Below are 21,807 nucleotides of genomic sequence, written 5' to 3'. Positions count from 1 at the left end.
GAGTTTTTGAACCATCTGGGTAATCACCAAGGGTTGAGGACAGTATTCATGATCAGACAAATTACAAGGAGAACCTTGGTACGTCTATAATAAAAAAAAAAATAGAAACGATATTACAAGTCTGACAAAGCAGATTAGGTATCAAAATGTTCATGCGCGAAAGAAGATACTATTGAACACAAAGGTAGGGGGGGAGGGGGAAACCAGCCATCATCGGTGCCAGTCAAAAAGATACTCCGAAATTATACGCGAAGCAACATGGTTCAGCACTACAGGTTGTTCTCCTGCTTCAGAAGCTCTGCAACATCTGCATCTAGATCCCCGCCTGCGAACTTAGCGTAGTCCTCATCTTCATGGGCGACTTTCCGCTTTTTGGCATGGAATCCATTCATAGACTCCTGTTGGAGATCGCCAAACGCAGTGGTGGAAGACTGGCCTAGGCCAGGCAGGGAAGCTTCAACAGGGTGTTCAGGTCGTGAAAGAGCGAAATCTCCTGTCATCTGAGATCCATTTTCCAGATCGTCATGTCTCTGCTTCGGAGAGCCATCTGGTGTAATGGCCTCCACGGGAGGAGGGGTTAGAGCTTCAACTTCTGGACGAGAGATAGTTTCTCCACCAGCTCCAAGGTTTGGGAAGTTGACCACCGGGGAATTGTCAGTGGAAAGCCCTCTCATGATTCCATCTTCAACGTCGCGCTTCTTTGTCTCAGTGTCTAATTTCCTATCTTGCAGTTGAGCAGCTAGAGTTTGTTCCTTCGATAAAGCCGCGCGGTTTGTCTCAAGAAGCTTTTCAAGGCCGTCGATTAGAGCAAGCCGGGACTTAATGACCTCTGAGACGGAACTTTCTGCATTCGCAAGAGCTTTCAGGAGCTGACTCAGGCGTGCAGCATAGACAGGAGGCGTTGGCAGCGGTGCATTCGGGTCGTGAAGCTTATCATATTCTGTGTTTGCAGATGTGGCAGAGGTCCCTGAGGCCACAGCTGCTTTAGAAAGGGCCACCTGGAGGGGAACTAACGGTTGAAGTTCGGAGGGTGTTGATCCGGAGGGACCTGAAAACAGCGATCCACCTAGCAGAGGCTTTTTGCCAGTTGATCGTGTTTTATCGATTTCTGTTAATACGGGTGTGAGTGAGTGACTAAATGAAGTAGTGGTCTGGCTTACCATCCACTCGAGCTTCAACGGCCTCCTGAATTGGAAGTTCGAAGATAGATCGCTGTCTCCAAACCTCAACTACGCGTCTAATCTTTTGCTGGATGTCATTCGAAGCACCTTTATACGCAATTGCCGTGGCTTCAGCGATCACCTGCCAGATGTTAGTCTCAAAAACAGTGACAAACATCTGATGCTATGGAACTAACAGGAGAAAATGCAATGAGAAAATCTTCTTTCCTTCGCGCTCTTGACTGCTGCGCGACCTCTAGTTCCTTTATCAGTTCGGGACCATGTCTTGCTACCACTTCAGACCATACCGTTTGCGAGGTATATCAAATTCAGCCGCTTTGAGGCGGGAGAGTCTCGAAGTTTTTGTAACCACAGTTGGGCAGTCCGTTCGGCATGGCGTCTAATATTCAAAATTATTTTATTAGTGAATACTTAGTCAAAGCAAGCTGGTCATCAATACCTATGGAACATGACCCATTGCGCGACGGTCACAATTCCCTCCTGGGTCTCGTTCAGCGCCGAGAGCTTCGCTTTAACTGCATCATCGGTGTACGCCATGATCGATGACTCATACAAATTTAGATGGCAGTAATATTGGTTAGAGAAAGCAACGAGTGTGTTTTTAATGACTGCTTCAGCGGGTTGCTCGTAAAGGGACACTCTGTTCGTCACTGGGGTAAAGATGGAGGCAATTCTCGACAATAGAAGAAGGTAAATCAATCACACAGACTGAGTAGAAGAATTTGCCTCGGGAAGTCTCAGAGATCAATCAATTTTGAGGCTTCGAGGTGTTGCCTTCAGGAGGAGAGGTGAAGCTCGTCGTCTATTACTGCTCTAAGCCCAAGCCTCCTCACCGCATTTGTGGCAGAATCCCCAGGCCAGGCCCAACCCGCCCTGAGGCTTCTCAGAAGCCAGCTGGAGCATCAACTTTCCCATCACTTTGCATTGATCGACCTATTGTCCAAAATCAATCTGTGGTCCAAAAAAAAGTGTTTTTAATAAACATAGAGCTACCATAATGGCGGACCGATTCCCTTCACTGGAGGACTTCTCCGCCGGTTAGTAGCCCGCATTTATCACCCAAAGTACCCCCAGTGTTCCCCAGTCTAAATACGCACTCCAGGGCAAACCGAAGCTATCGAAACGAACGGCACAGAGGAGAGCGACTTCCTGGCTCGCGAACGGGCTGCACTAGGGGACGATGCTGATCAGTTTGCCACGGCACAGGATCATGTTGCAGATGTTATGGACAACGAGCTATTAGGGGGTGCGGAGGAGATCCAGGCCGGTGCTATCCCGGAGATCTCGGGATTCGAGTCCTCATTCCCAGCCATAGATACACAGAATGAGGTATGAAGACAATTCAATCCTGTGTGGCATAATACCAAACAACTCACATACCCGGTATCTTGCAGCAAGTTGCTCCTGGCGGAACCATCACTGGATCAGGCGCACCCTTCCCGCCAACTGGCTATTCCCCCTACCAGGCGCCCGAAGAAGAATCAGAGCCCGTTAGGTATGCGCTAAAGCCCAACTCTTTCAAAACAGTCGCTTGCCCTTCACCTTTGCATTATCTATCCGGTTCAATATGGTAATCACTGACATATCGCACCTTCCAGGGAATGGCGTCAGAAGCGAGATGCGGACATCGCCCGTCGTGCAGAGATCTCAAATGAGAAAAAGGAGTCCACTATCAAGAAATCCCAGGAGGACGTTGATGACTTCTACGTTTCTTACAACAATAAGACCGACAAGCTTCGTGCTCAAACCCGAGCTGAAGCTGAGCAATTCCTTGCAAACCGTGAGGATACATCGTCTGGAGGCACGAGCTGGGAACGTATCGCAAAGCTGGTTGATGTGTCCGGAAAGGGTACAAAGGGCGGCGCTACTGGATCCGGCAAGGAACGTTTCAGAGAGATACTGCTTGATCTGAAGAAGGACCAGAGCGCCCCCGGCGTCAGTGGAATCTAGACGGTTTTACATTGTTCCCAGGTGGCAATCCGGCTTTCTTACATATAATTTTACACACACGGTTCTTTGTCTCACGTTATGGCTGTGCTATTTTACCCTGTTTCCCTTTTTTTTTTTTTACACCCATGTCTTCTAAGCTTTGCTTTCCTATTTTTCATTCCCTTCTTCTTGACCTTACGGAGGTAAATAACGCATTTCACTTTAAACTCTGTATTACCACCACTATATTCATCTCCACGTCAATAGTAGTCATAGTTAATGATACTTGAGAATGGCACCAGTATCTTCAGAAAGTAGAGGTGGTGAAACGCTTTTGTGAATTTTTCATTGTACGTCATAGGCACTTGTTATAAACTTAAAAAGATAACATATTGAATAGCATGAAGCTAAGGCTTACATGCATGCATACCGTTCATCAAACAATTTTATACACTTTCAGTCCAATTCTGTAATGTCCCCCCCGGGTTCTCCAATCTCTTCTACTTGCCTTTCTCTTTTACCTTCAGCCTCAATCTCCTCAAGCTTCTTGCGGCCCTCTTCCGTTGTAGCGTCCACAATACCTTCTTCAAGGCTTAACATACCGGTTTGTCCGAGCTTTTCTACAACATCCTCAGCATCCTCAACACTTAGGTTCCCAAGCACCTTGTTAACCTCGTCCAATGACTCGGAGGCCAATGCCTTTTGCATTTCCTTGGAGAAGGACTCGTAGACCTTTCGCGCTTCGATCTCGACTGGGTCGCTGCTCTGACTCGGAGGGATATTAATTGTAATTTTTGTGTTCGGGTCGACGGCATGAAGCTGAATTTGCTCGACTCCAGCGGGGTCGTTAGACGCAGAGCTGTCCTTGGCTAGTTCTGCGGCACGGGTTTTGATTTTGTGATAGGTTTCATTGACATCGTTGCGGAAAAGAGTTCCTGCTTGGTGTTCTTTAGTTGTAATACTAGAAGTGAAAGGTTAGTTTCAATATAGATCTTTCAACGGCTTGATAAATTTGATGTGCGTACCGCTTAAAGAAAAGCGAGGTTCCATCACGACCTAAAGATCGGCAATATTGCAGTAGCAACCCTTGGTGGACACATTGACGGGCGTAGTCCTCTTTTCCTTCCATTTGGCTATTAAAGGCTTCAACTAAAAGGCCATCGGTTTCTTTCTCAGCGACAATTTGCGGGTGCGAGGATATGAATTGATGCAGGGTTCGATAGTCACTTGAACTGATTTTTGCAAATTTCTTTGCTAGGTCACTAGCTTGCACACTATCAGGGTCCTCGATTGCATCATCATCGTCATTGCCAGGTTCCTGAGAAGATATGCTGTTTGCCACACCGGGGTTCAGTAATTCGACAGAGCTCGTTTTTTGCGCTGCGGTCGGTTGGGCACCGGACTTGTCTGCTTTAGATACATGGGAAGTATCAAATCCGGTATGAATCGATTCACTTGTAATTTTGCTACTCTCTTCCTTCTCAAGCTGAGCCAGCCTTGCCAGCAACTCCTTTTGTAAGTCCTGCACCTTATCTTTGTGTCCCTGCACGCCTTTCACGTAGGCTTCAAAAGAATTTCCGGCCCCAGAGTCGTCAATCTCTTTCTTGACCTGATCCACCAAGGCACTCATCATCTGGGAGTATCTGGGTTGTTCTTTTTCATGCGTGTGGACACCCTCGGGGGCCGAAGGAGGCTGATCCTCGGCGGGGTTGCTTGCATATTCCATAAGCACCTGAAATACCACGTCTTCCGGACCCGATGACGAGCTATCTTGCTCCTTCAGAGAGGTAAGGAGCTTGTCGATGCGCGAGAGAAGGCCATCGTTGACAACTCGTTCATACTTCAATGTTTGGATTTCGTGACGGCGCTGCATACGCTGTTGATGAATCTGGGCCTGTTTGGCCCGGATAAAGGACCTTTTATCGACATTCGGATGGACTTCAATATCCGAATCGTCCGATAACTCAAGAGCTTCCCACTTGCTGTAGTCCAGCACCATTTTGAAAACGAGAGCTATAGCTCTGACAAAGAGGGGTGGAAAGTGGGGTAGAAACCAAAATAGTTGCAGGTAGGATTGCGATCCAAAAGGGCGCAAAGAGGAATCGGATTTTAATGGACAAATAGCTCAATATTGTCCTGTCATATTTCTTTTGGCCCTGGTTAGACTCAATATCAAAGAAGAAAACAAAGAAGGGGTGTAAAATAAGGCTTTGTCCAGCTCGCCCAACCCGCCCCATCGAAAGCTCTCGATTGCGCTCGAGGGCTTGTGATAGGCGGTGTACAGCGGCAGAACAGCTCCGATCCTGTTCCGACGACCCGGCCAACCATCGCCATTTTGGTTGAGGAGGCTCGCATCTGATAAAACACCTTCGAGTGCCCTTGTCGATTCTAAATCGGTGATCGATTCCTCTCCTGTCATGAGTCCCTCGAGAACAAGCTCTCTACTCCAATAAGATATGGCATCTGGTTCCCTCCCTGCTACATCATATTAACCGGCCATTCTTACCGCGCTTCATTTTTATATCCGAAATGCGCGGTTTCAGGTTGCGTCCCTCCTGGTCCCCAGGGGCGCATATAGGAAATACAACTCCCTCTAAGGGATGCGTTCTGAAGGACCTATACCCTGGGTTTCATTCAAACAAACCCAACCATGGAGTCTACAATCGCCTCGCCCGACCTTTCTCGGGAGTCTCCGGCGCCATTCGCAGCGGCGGAGCGCCTCGCATCGACCGGAATTTCAAACCAACAATTGCTCTCCATGCCCAGAATATACGGATACCTACTCTAAGGTTCCGAGGGATTGCACAAACTCGACTCTTGTCCTCCAACCCTCGATCTTTGGGGGCCAAACCGAATACTCAATCAACGAAGGCTTCGCGCACCAACGAGGAGACAACGTCGGACAAGGAAGACGAGGAGACCGATCAAGGATTCGAGCTCTCTGAAAGAGCGGCTCAAGCGGCGCAGGTGAATCTTAGCGCAAAACTGGCCAAGGACGGTGCTAGCGGCAAGAAATCCGGCTTTAGAGAGATATGGAGGCTCTTGCGCATTGCGCGTCCAGAAGCAAGGAAGCTCACATTCGCCTTCTTCTTCTTGTTAGTCTCTTCTTCGATCACAATGTCACTGCCCTTTTCAATTGGAAAGATCATGGATGCGGCTACAAAATCCACTGAAGCGGGTAGCGATCAGCTCTTCGGCTTGAGCCCTGCGGTGTTTTACGGCGGTTTAGCCAGCGTTCTCGCATTAGGCGCGGCTGCAAACTACGGTCGTATTATTATCTTGAGAATTGTGGGTGAGCGCATCGTTGCCAGACTTCGTTCAAAATTATTCCGCCAGACCTTCATCCAGGATGCAGAATTCTTTGACGCCAATCGAGTCGGTGATCTAATTTCCCGTCTGAGCTCCGACACCATTATCGTTGGCAAAAGTATTACCCAAAATCTGTCAGATGGACTGAGGGCTGGTGTTAGTGGTGCGGCTGGCTTCGGCATGATGGCATATGTCAGTCTCAAGCTGTCTAGTATTCTGGCGCTATTGCTTCCGCCCATTGGCCTTGGTGCATTCTTTTACGGGCGAGCGATCCGAAACCTCAGCCGCAGGATCCAAAGAAACCTGGGAACCCTGACCAAGATCGCGGAGGAGCGCCTCGGCAACGTGAAAACTAGTCAATCTTTCGCTGGCGAAGTGCTCGAGGTTAACAGATATAATAACCAAGTCAGGAAGATATTCGAACTCGGAAAACAGGAGTCTTTGATTAGTGCAACTTTCTTCAGTTCTGTACGTGTTCGCCCCTCTTGCCATAGGCATATGTTCTAACAAGGTTTCCAGACCGGACTCATGGGCAACATGACCGTTTTGGCACTTCTCTATGTTGGAGGTGGTATGGTCAAATCTGGAGCCATCAGCGTTGGAGAGCTTACATCTTTCCTGATGTACACTGCCTATGCGGGATCTAGCATGTTTGGACTTTCTAGTTTCTACTCCGAGCTGATGAAGGGTGTTGGAGCAGCAAGTCGGCTCTTTGAACTCCAAGACCGCAAGCCCACCATTTCTCCAACTAAAGGTAATAAGGTCGTCTCTGCTCGTGGCCCTATTCGCTTCGAGAACGTTTCATTCAGCTACCCTACCAGGCCTGCTGTTCCCATCTTTACAGATTTAAATTTCGAAATTCCCCAAGGCACTAATGTCGCAATCGTTGGCCCTTCGGGAGGCGGGAAATCCACTATCGCTTCGATTCTTCTCCGCTTTTACAATCCTACCCACGGGCGTGTTTTGGTTAATGGCAACGATATCGGCGCGATGAATGCGAAATCTCTTCGCAGGAAAATTGGCGTCGTTGCCCAGGAGCCCGTTCTCTTTTCGGGGACGATTGCTGAGAATATTTCATACGGAACCCCTCATTCAACTCGGTCAGAGATTATTGCAGCTGCAAGGAAGGCCAATTGCCAGTTCATCAGCGACTTTGTGAGTCTAGGCGCTATGCTTTCTTCTCGATGGTCATACATAATCTCTAACAGTTTTCCTAGCCTGATGGTCTTGACACTCAAGTGGGAGCTCGCGGAGCCCAACTCTCCGGGGGGCAAAAGCAACGAATTGCAATTGCTCGAGCACTCATCAAAAACCCTGATATCCTGATCCTAGATGAAGCCACCTCTGCCCTGGACGCGGAATCGGAGACACTAGTCAACAGTGCTCTTGCCGCACTTCTCCGGGGCAACAATACGACGATCAGCATTGCCCACCGACTCTCCACTATTAAGCGATCTGATTCAATTATCGTTCTTGGCCCTGACGGAAAGGTTGCCGAGCAAGGCACATATGAAGAACTCAGCGCTCGTCCAGACGGAGCTTTCACCAAGCTAATGGAGTGGCAATTGAACGGTGGTGAGTCGCAGCCACCAGTCAGTCCCTCTGTCAACTCAGTGGTGGAGGAGAAATCCTGGGAGCTGCAACCAGAGGGAAATGTTGGAACCCCTGAAGTAAACAACAAGCCAGAGCAGAAATAGAGCATTGTCCTTAGAGCTGGGTCGCATATACCCTATACGGTTTTCTTTATCTTGTTTTTGTCCTTCTCTTCGCTTCTTGCATCTATTTTAGCAGTGTAGAGTACTTCGTCCCCCTCTCATCTAGTCGAGGCTGACGCTGTGATGATGTATCTAGATATGACTGGATCTGCACATTTGGAGTGTTTGGATATTTGCTTTGATTCTTGGGTATGCGTTTCTGTGATAGTCATAATAGAAATAATAGAAAGACACCTCTCTCCACTGAACCCATATTTATCTAAATAAACGAGGAATCTGTTGTCTTGTATACATCAACATCACATTTCTCTCCCCCATCGAGACAGGAACGTGACCGGTAGAGCGATGAAAGCTTGTCTTGGCGCTGACCTCATCTTCCATCGTCCACCTGAAGGTGTTGGAGAGAGCTTTCAACTTTCAATACACAGTTTTCTTGTCTGAGGATGGCATAATCTCAAGTTCTCACTATTTCTCTCTTTCGCTTAAACAAGTCTGCGTCGCGATGGACCGCATCCGGGAATGGTTCGCTCCAACGACGGCGTACGAGCCGATTCACGAGCAAGCCGACGGCGACGAGGACAGCAGATTAGCCCCAGAAACACAACCAAGTCCACCGTTCTCTAGGGTTATATATGCCGTGTTCTTTGTTTTGGGAGTGTCTATGCTATGGGCATGGTACGTCATTTAATCAGCATCATCGTTTCGGATAGCGTCTAACTCACTTGGGCTTTGATAGGAACATGTTCCTTGCCGCAGCGCCGTACTTTCACCACCGATTTCAATCCGATCAGTGGGCAAGTAGTCATTACCAATCCTCGATATTAACGGTCTCAACGGTTACCAACCTGGCGTCGGTGTTTGCACTCGCCAAGATACAGAATGGCGCGTCATACCCGAGACGGATCGCAGTATCCTTATTGATCAATATCGTTGTTTTCACATTGCTAGCATTTTCCACCATCATCCTCAAACATGCCTCAATACCGGTATATTTTGGATTCTTGATGATTATGGTGTCTGGGTCTGCCTTGGCGACCGGAATCAACCAGAATGGTGTATTCGCCTACGTCTCGGGATTCGGGAGGGAAGAATATACCCAGGCCATCATGAGCGGCCAAGGAGTGGCAGGCGTGCTGCCTAGTTTGGCGCAGATTATTTCTGTTCTGGCTGTCCCCGAAACAAAAGGCAAACAAAGCACATCGGAAGAGTCGTGGAAATCGGCCTTTGGGTATTTCATTACAGCAACCGCCGTGTCAGCATTGACCCTGGTTGCTTTCCTCTGGCTGGCAAAGCGGCAGTCACAGCATCTATCGGATGATGATGATGATCGCTCCGAGTCGATTAACTCAGAGGGCACATCCAACAAGAGTGTCAGCCTATGGGTTCTTTTCTCAAAGCTCCGGCTCACAGCCCTGTCAATCTTCCTCTGTTTCGTCGTGACCATGATGTTCCCCGTTTTTACCTCCAAGATTGAATCCGTCCACAACAGCCCCAATGGATCCCGGTTCTTCCAACCGGCCGTCTTCATCCCACTAGCCTTCCTCGTCTGGAATACAGGCGATATGGTGGGTAGGATATTGGTTTTGATTCCGCGATTCTCGCTGGCACATCGTCCCTGGGCACTCGTAATCTTCGCCATTGCCCGCGCAGGTTTCATCCCCCTCTATTTCCTCTGCAATATCCGGGGCGAAGGCGCCGTTGTGCAGAGCGATTTCTTCTATCTTTTTATCATTCAGGGTATTTTCGGCGCCACAAACGGATACCTAGCTAGCTGCTGCATGATGGGTTTCGGCTCTTGGATCTCTGCAGAGGAACGCGAGCCTGCTGGCGGCTTCATGACCCTTATGCTCGTAGGTGGGTTGGCGGCAGGAAGCTTGTTAAGTTTCTTTGCGGCAAATGTATAGAGAACACACATAGTCAGGTAGTATTAAGATAGAGATATGTTTGTATAATTTGTTGACCTCATATATTCACGAGCTATGAATGTTTGTTACCTTTTTATTATTTTTTTGGGGGGGGGGGAGGGGGGGGTTCCTATGTTTTCTTATATACGTGGATGCGGGAAAGTTGTATCCCAGATCAAAACTACCTAGAGTATAAATACGCTTCAATTGAGAATATGGCATTAAGGATAGTATCTCATTATTCTTAAATATGCAAGTCTTGCAAACTTTATCCCGTATTGCGCCCCCAGGTAAAACCAAAATATATAAAACCATGCAGAATGCATCGCAATGCAACCCAAAACCACGCTACTTTGTGTATACAAAAACACATGCAAAACCTCCCAAGTCCATGTACTGTAAAATGCAATATTTCCATCGTTTCAGAAGAAGTCTTTCTCATCCAGCCACTGCGCATCAATCGCGAAGGCAACCAAATCTGCCGCACAGCACATATCTTCATGCCCGTGTTCGAGATCAAGGAGTTCAAGAGTAGCGTTTAGTCTTTCCTCTAGCGTATGCTTTAGCTGAGAAACTCTAGCCTGAGCCCCCGGGCTAAGTGGGCCCTTGGTTGTCTCGCCCCTTTTCCCTGACTTGCTTGCCTGCTTGTTGATTTCTTTATTCGGTGAGCAGGGAGCAAGAGGCGGGCGTGATAGACTCTCAGGCTTTTTGTTCTTCAGTAGGTTTTTTAGGAGGAATCGCAGCCATATAAGGTTCGTTCGGGGCGCGTATTCAGACCAGATTCCTGGGATATCTGGTGTTTTTTCAGTATCCACGGGACTGCCTTTATAGACTTGCGCACGCATGCTAAGGAGGTGATTAGCGGCTTGGTGAGACTCTTCTTTAGTATCCGTGGTAGGGGAGAATGTGCTTACTGGCGATATGTGTCTCTTAATAGAATTTCGTCTTCGTCTTGGCCGACTGCATCGAAGATCTGCTTCTTATCTAGGTCTGACGACGTGACCTCCGTAAGGGTTGAGGCTTCGTCCACTATTAGCTCTGCACGGGAAAGTGAGTAATCAATAATGGTAGTCTCCAATGTGCTGAGCCCGAAGCCACTTTGGGATGATTGACTCGTGGTTTCAAGGTCGGTTGGAGGATCCATGCGACCGTCAGGCCTTGTGCTTTTGATACACACATTCCCCAGATGAAGATCTCGGTGCTGAAATAGAGTCAGGCATGTCCTTCTCTAGTTTGTCAGGTGGTATGGGGTGGGTTAATACCTCAAATAAAGCATATTCTTCGGCACGAGCAAGAGCCATGGCAACCCCCCAAAATATATCATAAACTTGAAAAATGGATGACCAAGAGAACTTTTCTAGTTCGCATCCGGCATCGTCCATCTCCACGATTGCCCAGATTTGTGTGTCAGGATAAGCTCTTTTACTTGAAGGGTTTGGGTTTAGACAGTCGTCCTTTGTTTTTCTGTAGTGCTCCCACGCTTTTTGGAAAGACTCAGGAAAACGACCTTGGACGACGTGAATATCCCGGAAGCGGGCAAAGCCCGGGATAGGATCGAGATATTTTAACATCTTGACTTCCGCCACGAGTTCCTCGATGCTGGTAAACTTCTTCGAGCCGGCTCCCTTCTGGGCTCTCAGCGGAACGACCTTGAAGACACCATCACCGTACGCCCTCAGACGAGCAAGTTTGGACTTGGACATTTCACTCTGGCATATATCTTCACGCAATCGGAGTTTGTAAACCTCTCCATAAGAACCTTCTGCAAGTTTGACTACCTCGAACATTGTACCCGCACGAGCAGCCCATGAGTCGAATTTTTGGATGCTTTGCGCTGCTGACGGCGCGAGGGCTCCATTCAGAATAGGGCGGACGTAGGCATTTGCTATGTCGTCTGATACACATCCAGACGAAAGCCTCTGAATAGGCTTCTTTTTCCTTCCTGCTCGTTTGACACTCTCTGGGTTTGTAGATTCCTTTTGCTGTACTTGTGGGCTTTGTGTGATATCCCTTGGCGCTATCCGAACTTCCACCATTGTTTGATACCTTCTCTCAACGACCGGGGTGTGCGTAGGGGGTGATATTTCCGTCGGCTCGGAGGCTTTCGGTGGCTTTGGATCTGACGAAGGTGTCTTTTCGATAGTGTTTATTTGGTTTGCGGCCTTGCTAGTTTCCTTGATATCGGCCCTTGCTAGCTCAGTTGTAGGTGTTTCGTCTATTTGGACGTCGGCCAACTTGGCCTGGATGACATCCACAGCATCTTGAATCGCAGCGCTGCCGGTCTTCTCCCCAGACTTTCGTGGACTATTTTGCTCAAATACCGCCTTTGGTGCATCGGCTTTTCGTTTCCCGTATACCTTTCTCTTTCCTGCGGTGTTTGTGCTGGCTGCTCGTCCAGCAGTATGTCGGCGTGGGTTAGTATCACAGGAGAGCGTCTGAGGCGATAATGTCATCATGCTTGAATAATGATGGAGGCACCGGACCCTCGCCCTCAAACCCCTTATACTTGGAAATATTGAATACGGAATGAACTGAGTCTTGAGCTTGAAAAGAGCTCCCGTTCGACTTGAAGCTACGAAATTGAATCACAGTATTGATACCTTTCCCTTACGGGATTAGTGCGTGTGTTGCTAGGGGGAGTTTGGTTATGTAATTCTTCATAGCCAATCAGACGTGGCGCAAGAAGTGTACAGCATCATCCATGATGCACGTAAGTCTTCAAAATAAAGCAAGGATGGAGTGCCTGGGTAGGTATTGAATGTCTATCATATATGACGTGGATGACAATATTTTAGGCTGTTTCAGCTGACTGCAGGTATTCGCAGAAAATTGCGTGACTTGCATCGAAGCGATCTAATGAGCTGGCTATCAACATTACCCCAGTCCAATCCCAGATTCGAGTGCATGATGAATGATATAAAAGCATCTGCCCCCGTGAAATCAAAAAAGAGCAATAAGACTCCAGAGTCCAGACTGAATTTTAATTTGAGGGGCTCAAAGAGCGTTATTTCAGGGGGGAGATCACCGCGGATTTGCCGTCCTCGGATTAGTACCGGGCCAGAAACGAAGCCATCATTACGGACAGGTCCAGAACCAGGAATGATAGCTCCTTACTTTGGAGTGCTAAAGGGAATAAGACAGGACAAATAGTTAGTTATGCCATGGTGTACTCCGTACAGTTAGTTCTAAGAGGATGAGGTCTTGTACAAGGTCAGGTCCGGGGCAGTATATTCCTTGTTCGGAGTAGGCCGGAGCGTAGAGGTCATAGAACCTCAGCCCACAGCGAACAACCAAGGCCATACATATTCTAGTGGTGATCTATTGCATGAGGGGGAACATAATAAGTCTCCAAGTCTAGAAAACCAGACTCCTCTCTTGTTGACCTGCTCATTTGCTGCTAGAAGAGACTCTAGTGTGGTGTCTCCATAAAAAGCTCTGCGCAGTGACGTTATTTTCCCGTCTCTCGTGTATGGGAGGCTGTCGACAGGCGAAAAAGGACGGGGATGGTCCTGAAATATATGAGCGACACCACAGTATTTGTGATTAAATCCACTTGAAAATAAATGGATTAAAAACCAGTATACCTCCAGAATAAAAGAAAAAGAATTATATATCCTCAAATACTTGACTATCGAATGTTGTGTCGATCACGCGAGTCTCCAAAATGTCCGACCAGCCAGCCGCCTCTGACCTCGGGAATCCTCGTTTCCTTTCTTACTTCCCGTTTTCGCCGGCCTTTTTTTTTTTTTTTTTTTTTTTTTCCTATCTTTCTTACCCTCGAACTTTCCGGCTTATCATCGCATCCCTCCCTCCACAACCAGAACTTCACTTCCTTCATCCCCATTCTCCTCTTTTACCTTCCTCCATCTCCCTTACTTTCCCTTTCCCTCTTTCTTTTTTTGATGCCGTCGTCCGTTGAGAGCCTTCCTCTCAATGACCTGCAATGGCGTTCAACTTCAACTGGTCGCCGTTGATGGCGGACGCGAGCTTTTATACTCGCGCCCAGGATCTGCTCACGGCTGCTCTCAATAAATCGCCAAAACCTCCTATTATTGTCGATGATATTATCGTTACAGAACTCAACTTGGGATCCATCCCGCCCGAGCTGGAAATTTTAGAAATCGGGGATTTGGCGGAGGATAGATTTCGAGGCATCTTCAAGATGTCCTATCTAGGCGACGCCTTCCTGACCCTCAAGACTCGCGTCCAAGCGAATCCCCTCAACACGTATCTCCTTACACGACCGTCTTTTGCATCGCCGTTGCCGCTAGCTGCAGCGTGAGTAGTGACTTGACTTCTCCCTTACATCTCTCGGGCATCCTTCCTGACTGGGTTTGAATTTTAGGACTCCGCTTACCATCCCCCTTCAAATCACGCTCTCCGACTTCAAACTCTCCGGGTTCGTCATATTGGTATTTTCAAAGCAGAAGGGCATTACTGTCGTGTTCCGAAATGATCCGCTGGAGTCGCTCAAGGTTTCTTCGACATTCGATTCCATCCCGTTTGTGCGCGACTTTCTGCAAAAGGAAATCGAAGCCCAGCTCCGAATTTTGTTCATGGACGAACTGCCTGCCATTATCCATCGCCTATCTCTAAGACTCTGGGTTCCTGAGTACCGAGCTGGAGAGGAAATGGAAAACCGCCCCGAGTCGGTTCCGGGGGAAGGTCCCGGTCAAGACCCTTTGGCAAGCCCTCCCCAGGACCCAGTCGATGCCTTGGGCAATGCTTTGAATGAATCAGAAATCGCCTCGCTTTCGCTGGATTCCTCGGTCGAAACTCACTCTTTATTCTCTCAAAAGAACCTTCTTCGACTTGGCGCACTCACAGATTCCCAGCGAACCCTATCACTATTTACTCCCTCTATTCAAGAAGTTGTGTATCGTGCCTGGACGTCACCATCCGACTCGGGCGATGCTTCTGTTAGTGTCATGTCATCAACAAGTCCTGGACTTTCCCGGACCCACTCTCAAAGTGGAAATATGCCCTCGTCATTCCACGACACTGCCAGCATGGTATCGTCACAGACCCGATCTTCAGCGTCCACACATACGTTCAGTAGCTACGGTTTGAGTTTGGGGGCCGGCCGTCATTCCAAGGCACATTCGAGAAAGCGGAAGAAGCGGGTGGTGGATTTGCGACGACCGAAAACTACGGATGATGCCGCGAGCGTAAGCGATGAGAGTGCATTCACCGAGTCCACCAGTGCAGCATCTGTATACTCTGCCCCGCTTCCTATTGTGAGGGAGCAGTCAGATGATCCAGTGACACCGCCATTATCTCCGGACAGTGGTCTGCATCTCCCAGTCATCCCCGAACGACACCGCTTGAGCATCTCCAGAGTGGCTCGCCGCGGATCCGAACCCTTTTTCGAGCCTGGGGAACCGTCATGCGCTTCTGAGCCGATCCGGACATCGGAGGCCGTGGATATTGATGCGACTCCAAGAGGCACTTTGCGTCCCCAGGGTGGCCATCGACATGACAGCGAGAAGCCCGAATCTGAAATTCCCAGACAATTTCCTTCCACAATTCTTCCCTTTAGCAACGAGAAGTCGACTTCCGGCCTTGTTGATCAGGCCTTGGTCGAGAGACTGGCCGGTGAAATTGCGCGCCGGATGCGAGACGACAAGCTGTCCACACCTAGCCCCTGCAGTACATTTTGGGACCGGCTGGGCCACGAGGAAACTCCACCACCAGCCTATGGACATTGATTTCCTTTGTTGTTGTTTGTAAGCTTGCAGAGCGCTTGACGGCGCTGGGGCAGCTCGGAGCTGCCATCCGCTCACTCATTCCCCCTTCTGCCTCCCAAGGCTTCTTATCTCCAGCTAGCCTGGAGTATTTAATGACCGAGACGATATTATTGCATTTAATTATTGCGATTTGACCTGTTTGACCTGTTTGAAGCGAGTTTTAGAATTTGCGAGGATTGGGATGTATTGTTAAAAAAAAAACTTGTCCGGCGTTTACTCCATTGTCTTGTTTCTTTCTATGTAGGATACCACTTCGCTCACTCATTTGCGAGTCACTTCTCTTTCTTTTTTTCGCCGTTCTCTTTTGGCTGGGTTAGGATGGGATCGATGTGGTATATAAGCATCGCGACGATGGATTAAAAATGGAAGGGTTAGGGTTAAATCAAGCAAGAATTCACTATTTCAAGCAGATCACATCAAGTGCTACTGTTTTTGGCGCGCATGAAGCCATCCAGACACAGTAGTTACGGCGTATTGATAGGTTATCTCGGCTGGCGGGCTTGGCGAAGTTGTCAATGGTCCAAAGGGAGCCTGGGGCTCCACAGAACTAGCCCTTCTCCGATTTGGTTTGCGGCGAACGTCAATTCCACCAAACCAACACTCCCCCATCCCCAGCTTCCCTCTCTCTCTCCTCTTTCTCTAGACCACGTCGCTAGTCCCTCCCTCTTTGACGGCCACCATCTCCTTCTCTCCCTTCTCTCCCTTCTCTTCCCCTCAGCCCTGTCCTCGCTATGGCGGGCGTGCTCAGGAACATGTTTGGCAGCTCCCAGCCATCCAGTTCTGCCACACACGAGGGTGGTAAGTCCCGCACTTCTCGCCCGACTCGCATCAAGTTACCCCCTGGTATCGGCTGAATCTTATCGACTGACCTTTCCCTTGACTCTCTAGATTTCGCCGACTTTGTTAAAGCAGCCGACCCTTCTCTGGCACCTATCGTAGATGGATCATCCTCGACAGCTGCATTAGGTGGCCAGGATGCCAACGCCGTCGTTTATACGAAATGGTACCGGGTCTGGGAGCGCACATCCCCCAAGGACTTCATGCAGGAGGCGATGGTCATGCCAATCATCCTTTTGATTCTTCTGTTCCATGTCTGGGGAACACGGAAAAATCGACGGAAGGCGCGAGATTGGGCCCAGGCTCATGCCTCTACTCTGCAAAGCGAGTTCGCAGTGGTTGGGTTTGATGGCATTCAGAGGACTGAGAAGTCTATTAACCTGGAGCTATCCTTCCCAGACTCCATCCTAAAGGAGAAGTCTGCTCAGGAGTTCACAGCCTACGCCACTGGTCGTCAGAACGTCGCATTCGTCGACATTGCCCTTAAGATGCCCAAGCGCGCAAACCCAATCACTTACTGGATGGACAAGGCTTTCGCTTTCCTATTTGATAGCTGGCCTGCTCCTGAGGAGACCTTCGAGGCTACTGCGTACACCTTTGATGGCAAGGAGAAGGATGTGGTTCCTGTTCCCGCCAAGAATGCTTCTCCCCTGAAGGTGAACAACTCGGCTTACGATGGCTTTATCTGGGCTGTTGTTCACAAGAACCACATGCGTAATTTCCGTCAGGACCGATATGATGCCTCCATGACTTTCACCAAGGATAACCCGAAGCTTCCCAATTGGGTGACCGTCATGACAGAAAGCGCCGAGATCACCGATACCCTCGTCACCCCGGAGCTTATCCAGGCCGTTGAGCGGGCTGGCAGCAAGTTCAAATACCTGATTATCACTGACCAGCCAGTCGATAAGCCCCTCAAGTAAGTCGATCTTACAAAGCCTCAACTTTGTATCCATGCTCTAATCCCTGATTTCGTTTAGGATCGAGGAAACTGCCCCCCGCAAGCGTATTCAGCTTTGTATGCATCTGGCATCATCGGCGTCTGGCTACACCGCCACCTTGCCCCTGTTCACTCAGTTCCTGCGCTTACCCGATAGGCTCGTTTCTCAGGCCCATTTCCGCCCCGAGGTTATGCGCAAGGTGCGCAACGCTCGCGAGGAGGAGATTAAGAAGCTCCGCCGGGTCGATGAACAGGAGAAGGCCGAGGAGCGCAAGCTGACTGCTGAGAAGTTGAAGAAGGAAGAGAGAGAACGAACACTCCGTGGCATGACTGCAGATGAGCAGCGCAAGTTCCTTGACCGCGAGCGCGACAAGGAGCAGAGACGTTCCATGAAGAGATATACCAAACGGGCGTAGGCTACTCCGAGAAGAGCGCCATCATCGCGAGGACGGCGGATAGGGACTGGAGAAAAGTGTTATAAGCTTTTTAATGTGTTCCATACCTTCATGTATAATGTATTGGTCTTTTATTTGAGGGAAAGGGGAGAAGAAAGCTTCTTATCTGAAGCCACTATTAAGTGTCTTTCTTGTGTGCATTGATTTTGAGATTTCTTCCAAGAGTCACTATTCGCTGGTGTGTTTATTATAATTCAATATATTTCTGGCCTTTTAAAAACGCAACCCGATTCAAACAGAAGTATTTCCAGCACCCTTCTTTCCCCCTCCCAAATCGATAATTGTAGGAGTACTGGTTCTGGGAGCCTGAATTTGGAGGGTGGTGTCACGTGCCGGCACTGGATTTTCCGGACCGAAAATCGACTTTCTTTTTCAGTTGCGGCTTTTCTAAAGGATTGTTGATTCGGACTCCAGAGACAAAAGAGCATCACCACCGCCGGCTGTCCCTTCTTCCGCTCCTCCATCCTCTTCGGTCTCACTTTAGAACACATTCACCATGTCAATTTCTTCTCAGGCCGCAGCTCGATGCTGCCGACAGCTCATCCGCCCATCCACCTCTTTTCGCCTTTCCGCTTCATATCAGCAGACATTCAGCCGGAGATGGCAGTCTACGGAGGCTGCTGCTCCTGTCAATCCTAAGATTACCCAGATTGTCGACCAGATCAGCCAATTGAACCTCCTAGAAACTGCCGATCTTGTTGCCAGCCTGAAGGTACGTGGTTCTCTGTCCGTTTGGATGTGGCATCGCAAAGCCGATGGATGATGCATCATCAGTCCCAGCGCGTTGTCCCTCGCACGCAATTCCATCGTGATCATGCCAATTCGATACTAACAATAACTATTATTCTCTCTGCAGTCGCGCCTGAACATCCCTGACCTCCCTGTTGGCGGTTTCGCTATGGCCCCCGGCGCTGGTGCCGGTGGTGCCGCCGCTGCTCCTGTCGAAGAAGAAGAGGCCGCCCCTCCTGCCCAGGAGAAGACTCTTTTCAACCTGAAGCTGGAGGCTGTTGATGCTGCTTCCAAGGCTAAGGTTATCAAGGAGGTTAAGACTCTCCTTGGCCTGTCCCTGGTTGACAGCAAGAAGTTCGTCGAGTCCGTACCTAAGGTCCTCAAGGAGTCTGTGCCCAAGGAGGAGGCTGAGAAGATCATTGAAACCCTCAAGGCTGTCGGCGCCAAGGCTATCATGGAGTAAACGAATTCGGGTGAGGGGGTTGTGTCTCTTATATGCTTCAGGCGAATTGTTATAATGATACCTGGTCACCCTTTTTTTTTTTTTTTTTGTTCTGTTTCCCTCCCACTGAGTGAAATGGCTAGAAAGGAAATCTGGATGATTACGATCTGGACGTTGTGATAGGGCCTGCATCATCTAGCTGGAGTTTTGTCTCTCACTGCTTGCTTTATTTTCTCTCCTGCTTTCTAGCTTCGATGTGTTTTCATTCTCTCCCGTGATATATCTCTTTTCTGAAGGTGTTTTTCTGATAACCGGGAAGCAGGAGGGAGAGGCGGCAAATGTATATTATCCTCTTCTTTTTTTGGACTATTTCGATCCAGGACGGAAGAAAAATCTGTTTCTATTTAACTTTTCTGTGCTTGTTCAAGGAGGTTCTAGGCTTCGTTTTGGTGGTCTCGCCGATAGATCTGTTCTCAATTGTTTTACTATGGACAGCCAACACTCGACTCTTGTACTCATACACTTGCGTAGGGCTTCCTATTGCTATTTTATGTATGTCTCCCGTAAACGGCGATGAAGGGGGTAAAATATGTAGCTCGAAGGCTGCCTGGACGGAGCCACGGAGCCTCTCTCCAATTTTTCTCTCCGCCGCAACTCCAACTTTTCCCGGCTTCTCGACATTCATTCCCTCTTATCTTGATCAATCACTCCTACAACCACCATGTCCCTGCCACGATCCTCGTGTTCTCTTCGAAAATGGAGCTCGATACCGTGTCCGCATATACTTTTCGCCAAACCGTCCGCTCTTAGCTACGTTCGTCCAAATGATCATCCTCCCCGCCGACAGCATCAGAGGGCTCCGAACAACGAAGCCCGAAACTTCCACTCCACCACACCATGTGCCAAAAAAGCACCAGCTCGATCCCCTGCCGCCAGTCGGTCTCAAGATGTATCACGAAGAGGCAAGCCTGTCTCCTCGCATACCACTCAGCCCAATACCCCAGCGCAAGGAGATCTCCCCGCCCAGCTGAAAGCGCTCGATAAGAACGGACCCAGGATGATGAGAGAGTTATTAAGGGACGGCGTGCTCGACTCCATTACTGAGCAGTCATTCATGCATATTGCCAAGGGCCTCCTAGAAAGCGCGTTCAACCATCCTCCGTCTGCGTCGGCTATTCAAACTCTCTCTGCAGGTTTGCCTACCTCACCTCTCTGCCACCCCAAACTCTCGGCATAGCAATCCCTTTCTAACCCAAGCACGCACCTAGAAAACAATGCAGACCCAAATCTAATCTTCAAAATCGGTTATGTTACCTCCGCTGCAAATCCCAGATTCCGCGAGTGGATTCTATCCTCCTGTACGCTCGCCGGCGCCCGAATCCCCCTCTTCATCACCGCAAACCGCTACATAAACAGAGCCGACAGCAGTGGTAGCAGCGGCAGTGGCATTGGTGGCTCCGTCTCCTCAGATCCTCGCAGTGGTCCAGTCCTCGCCCAAATCGAGACCCTCGCTAAGCAAGCTGAGCGTGACCCTCGCGCTATGCTCATCCACGCCAAGGTCCTTGGGTTGCAGGGTGAATACACCGAAGCTCTCGCTCTTACAGAGGACTTGATGCGCATGATCGAACCGAGTAAATTGCCCCCTGCACTCGAAGATAACCTAGGTATATGGAAAATCGAGCCTCCTTGGCAGGTATATCTATGGTTGAAGCGGGCCCAACAAAACGCCAACAAGAACAACAAGGGTAGGGATGCGAGCAAGGAGAAAGACCAGGAGAAGGGAAAGGAAACAGAGGAAGAGATCATTCGTGTAGCGGCGGTAGAATACCAGGACCCCACCGCTTTACTCCGCTACGCAGATCTGATGATGCAACGCGGCGACCTGACCATGTACGAAGAGTGCATGGGCAAAGCAGCTACAGCAGGAAACCCAGATGCATGCCGCAAACTAGGCAACTTCTACTACCTAACCTTTCTCCGACGGTATCCGCGTCTCCTGAAGAACGGCAAACAAGTCCCAGCCGAGCCAGATACACCACCAGGTACCAATACCGGCAACCCCCAAGCAACGTCTAACTTCTTCACTCGTCTCTCTGCCGTTTTCGGACCCAGACCGCTACCCGAGTACCGTGCTCTCGCGCTGGAATGGTACAGACTTGGACTTGCCCATGGGTGTCCCAAGGCTGGGATTATTCTTAGTATCCTCTTCCGGGAGGATGGAGTGGATGATTCGACATTAGATAAGGTGATTCCGCTGGTAACAGGGTCGCGGGAGATGCTTTCCCTAGTCCAGCACATGAGGGTTCACTGGGAAGATAAGGAGTCTAGGTTCGAGGTGCCAGAGAAGCTGTTGGATGTTTGATGAATGCTACCCCGTTTTTGCTCTACCCCCTTGGGAAAGAGGGGGAAGAAGAAGGGGGGGGGGGGGGGGGGGATGCCTTCTCCCTTCTTTCCCCATTCATATTCTTCATGCTGTTGATACCCAGGCACACACCCCATGTATAAATATATAGATTTATGTACCTGTATAAAATCAAATACCCCAGCATATATATCGCGCCTCATCGCATCTTAGATTTTAATTTATGCAAATAAACAAAGAGAGTATATATATATAGA

The 21,807-nt window shown here is 49.2% G+C and overlaps 10 protein-coding genes across 10 annotated transcripts; 7 read left to right on the top strand and 3 right to left on the bottom strand.

Moving 5' to 3' along the window:
- Window positions 1-29: 29 nt before the first annotated feature.
- On the bottom strand, window positions 30-1,949 carry P175DRAFT_0513249 (CTD-interacting domain-containing protein). Its single transcript, XM_040898737.1, has 5 exons — window positions 1,621-1,949; window positions 1,469-1,560; window positions 1,358-1,416; window positions 1,161-1,302; window positions 30-1,108 (listed from the first exon to the last, which is right to left on the bottom strand). The coding sequence occupies exons 1-5, from the start codon at window positions 1,716-1,718 to the stop codon at window positions 270-272; spliced, it is 1,230 nt and encodes a 409-aa protein (XP_040755625.1). The 5' UTR covers window positions 1,719-1,949; the 3' UTR covers window positions 30-269.
- Window positions 1,950-2,087: 138 nt separating this feature from the next.
- P175DRAFT_0497338 (clathrin light chain CLC1) lies at window positions 2,088-3,258 on the top strand. Its single transcript, XM_040896261.1, has 4 exons — window positions 2,088-2,218; window positions 2,284-2,510; window positions 2,576-2,676; window positions 2,780-3,258. Exons 1-4 carry the CDS (start codon window positions 2,179-2,181, stop codon window positions 3,129-3,131), a joined length of 720 nt encoding a protein of 239 aa, XP_040755624.1. The 5' UTR covers window positions 2,088-2,178; the 3' UTR covers window positions 3,132-3,258.
- A 183-nt stretch (window positions 3,259-3,441) lies between these two features.
- Window positions 3,442-5,319, bottom strand: P175DRAFT_0497337 (Hsp90 co-chaperone CDC37). The gene is made up of 2 exons (XM_040896260.1): window positions 4,136-5,319; window positions 3,442-4,071 (listed from the first exon to the last, which is right to left on the bottom strand). Exons 1-2 carry the CDS (start codon window positions 5,107-5,109, stop codon window positions 3,567-3,569), a joined length of 1,479 nt encoding a protein of 492 aa, XP_040755623.1. The 5' UTR covers window positions 5,110-5,319; the 3' UTR covers window positions 3,442-3,566.
- Window positions 5,320-5,466: 147 nt separating this feature from the next.
- Window positions 5,467-8,379, top strand: mdr2 (ATP-binding cassette permease mdr2). Its single transcript, XM_040900496.1, has 3 exons — window positions 5,467-6,887; window positions 6,939-7,574; window positions 7,637-8,379. The coding sequence occupies exons 1-3, from the start codon at window positions 5,640-5,642 to the stop codon at window positions 8,114-8,116; spliced, it is 2,364 nt and encodes a 787-aa protein (XP_040755622.1). The 5' UTR covers window positions 5,467-5,639; the 3' UTR covers window positions 8,117-8,379.
- A 160-nt stretch (window positions 8,380-8,539) lies between these two features.
- P175DRAFT_0520168 (nucleoside transmembrane transporter FUN26) lies at window positions 8,540-10,145 on the top strand. Its single transcript, XM_040899143.1, has 2 exons — window positions 8,540-8,809; window positions 8,871-10,145. Exons 1-2 carry the CDS (start codon window positions 8,637-8,639, stop codon window positions 10,036-10,038), a joined length of 1,341 nt encoding a protein of 446 aa, XP_040755621.1. The 5' UTR covers window positions 8,540-8,636; the 3' UTR covers window positions 10,039-10,145.
- Window positions 10,146-10,460: 315 nt separating this feature from the next.
- P175DRAFT_0489359 (uncharacterized protein) lies at window positions 10,461-12,494 on the bottom strand (the record flags this gene model as incomplete). Its single annotated transcript, XM_040895731.1, has 3 exons — window positions 10,461-10,884; window positions 10,953-11,239; window positions 11,301-12,494. 3 exons carry the CDS (start codon window positions 12,492-12,494, stop codon window positions 10,461-10,463), a joined length of 1,905 nt encoding a protein of 634 aa, XP_040755620.1.
- Window positions 12,495-13,981: 1,487 nt separating this feature from the next.
- Window positions 13,982-15,746, top strand: P175DRAFT_0489358 (MDM34 family protein; the record flags this gene model as incomplete). The annotated part of the gene is made up of 2 exons (XM_040895730.1): window positions 13,982-14,316; window positions 14,384-15,746. 2 exons carry the CDS (start codon window positions 13,982-13,984, stop codon window positions 15,744-15,746), a joined length of 1,698 nt encoding a protein of 565 aa, XP_040755619.1.
- Window positions 15,747-16,516: 770 nt separating this feature from the next.
- P175DRAFT_0426477 (CCDC47 family protein) lies at window positions 16,517-17,978 on the top strand (the record flags this gene model as incomplete). The annotated part of the gene is made up of 3 exons (XM_040893174.1): window positions 16,517-16,583; window positions 16,674-17,541; window positions 17,603-17,978. 3 exons carry the CDS (start codon window positions 16,517-16,519, stop codon window positions 17,976-17,978), a joined length of 1,311 nt encoding a protein of 436 aa, XP_040755618.1.
- A 436-nt stretch (window positions 17,979-18,414) lies between these two features.
- P175DRAFT_0449435 (mitochondrial 54S ribosomal protein bL12m) lies at window positions 18,415-19,649 on the top strand. The gene is made up of 2 exons (XM_040894442.1): window positions 18,415-18,729; window positions 18,874-19,649. Exons 1-2 carry the CDS (start codon window positions 18,514-18,516, stop codon window positions 19,207-19,209), a joined length of 552 nt encoding a protein of 183 aa, XP_040755617.1. The 5' UTR covers window positions 18,415-18,513; the 3' UTR covers window positions 19,210-19,649.
- Window positions 19,650-19,886: 237 nt separating this feature from the next.
- Window positions 19,887-21,580, top strand: P175DRAFT_0497331 (uncharacterized protein). Its single transcript, XM_040896259.1, has 2 exons — window positions 19,887-20,381; window positions 20,457-21,580. Exons 1-2 carry the CDS (start codon window positions 19,910-19,912, stop codon window positions 21,548-21,550), a joined length of 1,566 nt encoding a protein of 521 aa, XP_040755616.1. The 5' UTR covers window positions 19,887-19,909; the 3' UTR covers window positions 21,551-21,580.
- Window positions 21,581-21,807: the final 227 nt, after the last annotated feature.

The sequence above is a fragment of the Aspergillus ochraceoroseus genome, assembly GCF_002846915.1.
Source record: "Aspergillus ochraceoroseus IBT 24754 chromosome Unknown P175scaffold_1, whole genome shotgun sequence".
In the NCBI taxonomy this organism is placed as follows: Eukaryota; Fungi; Ascomycota; class Eurotiomycetes; order Eurotiales; family Aspergillaceae; genus Aspergillus; species Aspergillus ochraceoroseus.
This window is presented reverse-complemented; position numbering and strand designations above follow the sequence as displayed.

Bases quoted from the DNA above. Each gene is read 5' to 3' on its own strand.
- P175DRAFT_0513249 (XM_040898737.1), bottom strand. From the start codon at position 1,718: ATGGCGTACACCGATGATGCAGTTAAAGCGAAGCTCTCGGCGCTGAAC. The intron at 1,561-1,620 runs GTATTGATGACC...TTTGAATATTAG, and splicing joins CAATGGGTCATGTTCCATAG to ACGCCATGCCGAACGGACTG. The intron at 1,303-1,357 runs GTTAGTTCCATA...AACATCTGGCAG, and splicing joins TTCTCATTGCATTTTCTCCT to GTGATCGCTGAAGCCACGGC.
- P175DRAFT_0497338 (XM_040896261.1), top strand. From the start codon at position 2,179: ATGGCGGACCGATTCCCTTCACTGGAGGACTTCTCCGCCG. The intron at 2,219-2,283 runs GTTAGTAGCCCG...TACGCACTCCAG, and splicing joins ACTGGAGGACTTCTCCGCCG to GGCAAACCGAAGCTATCGAA. The intron at 2,511-2,575 runs GTATGAAGACAA...GGTATCTTGCAG, and splicing joins CCATAGATACACAGAATGAG to CAAGTTGCTCCTGGCGGAAC.
- P175DRAFT_0497337 (XM_040896260.1), bottom strand. From the start codon at position 5,109: ATGGTGCTGGACTACAGCAAGTGGGAAGCTCTTGAGTTATCGGACGAT. The intron at 4,072-4,135 runs GTACGCACATCA...TTTCACTTCTAG, and splicing joins ACCTCGCTTTTCTTTAAGCG to TATTACAACTAAAGAACACC.
- P175DRAFT_0449435 (XM_040894442.1), top strand. From the start codon at position 18,514: ATGTCAATTTCTTCTCAGGCCGCAGCTCGATGCTGCCGACAGCTCATC. The intron at 18,730-18,873 runs GTACGTGGTTCT...TTCTCTCTGCAG, and splicing joins ATCTTGTTGCCAGCCTGAAG to TCGCGCCTGAACATCCCTGA.
- mdr2 (XM_040900496.1), top strand. From the start codon at position 5,640: ATGCGCGGTTTCAGGTTGCGTCCCTCCTGGTCCCCAGGGGCGCATATA. The intron at 6,888-6,938 runs GTACGTGTTCGC...CAAGGTTTCCAG, and splicing joins GTGCAACTTTCTTCAGTTCT to ACCGGACTCATGGGCAACAT. The intron at 7,575-7,636 runs GTGAGTCTAGGC...CAGTTTTCCTAG, and splicing joins GCCAGTTCATCAGCGACTTT to CCTGATGGTCTTGACACTCA.
- P175DRAFT_0520168 (XM_040899143.1), top strand. From the start codon at position 8,637: ATGGACCGCATCCGGGAATGGTTCGCTCCAACGACGGCGTACGAGCCG. The intron at 8,810-8,870 runs GTACGTCATTTA...GGGCTTTGATAG, and splicing joins GTGTCTATGCTATGGGCATG to GAACATGTTCCTTGCCGCAG.
- P175DRAFT_0497331 (XM_040896259.1), top strand. From the start codon at position 19,910: ATGTCCCTGCCACGATCCTCGTGTTCTCTTCGAAAATGGAGCTCGATA. The intron at 20,382-20,456 runs GTTTGCCTACCT...GCACGCACCTAG, and splicing joins TATTCAAACTCTCTCTGCAG to AAAACAATGCAGACCCAAAT.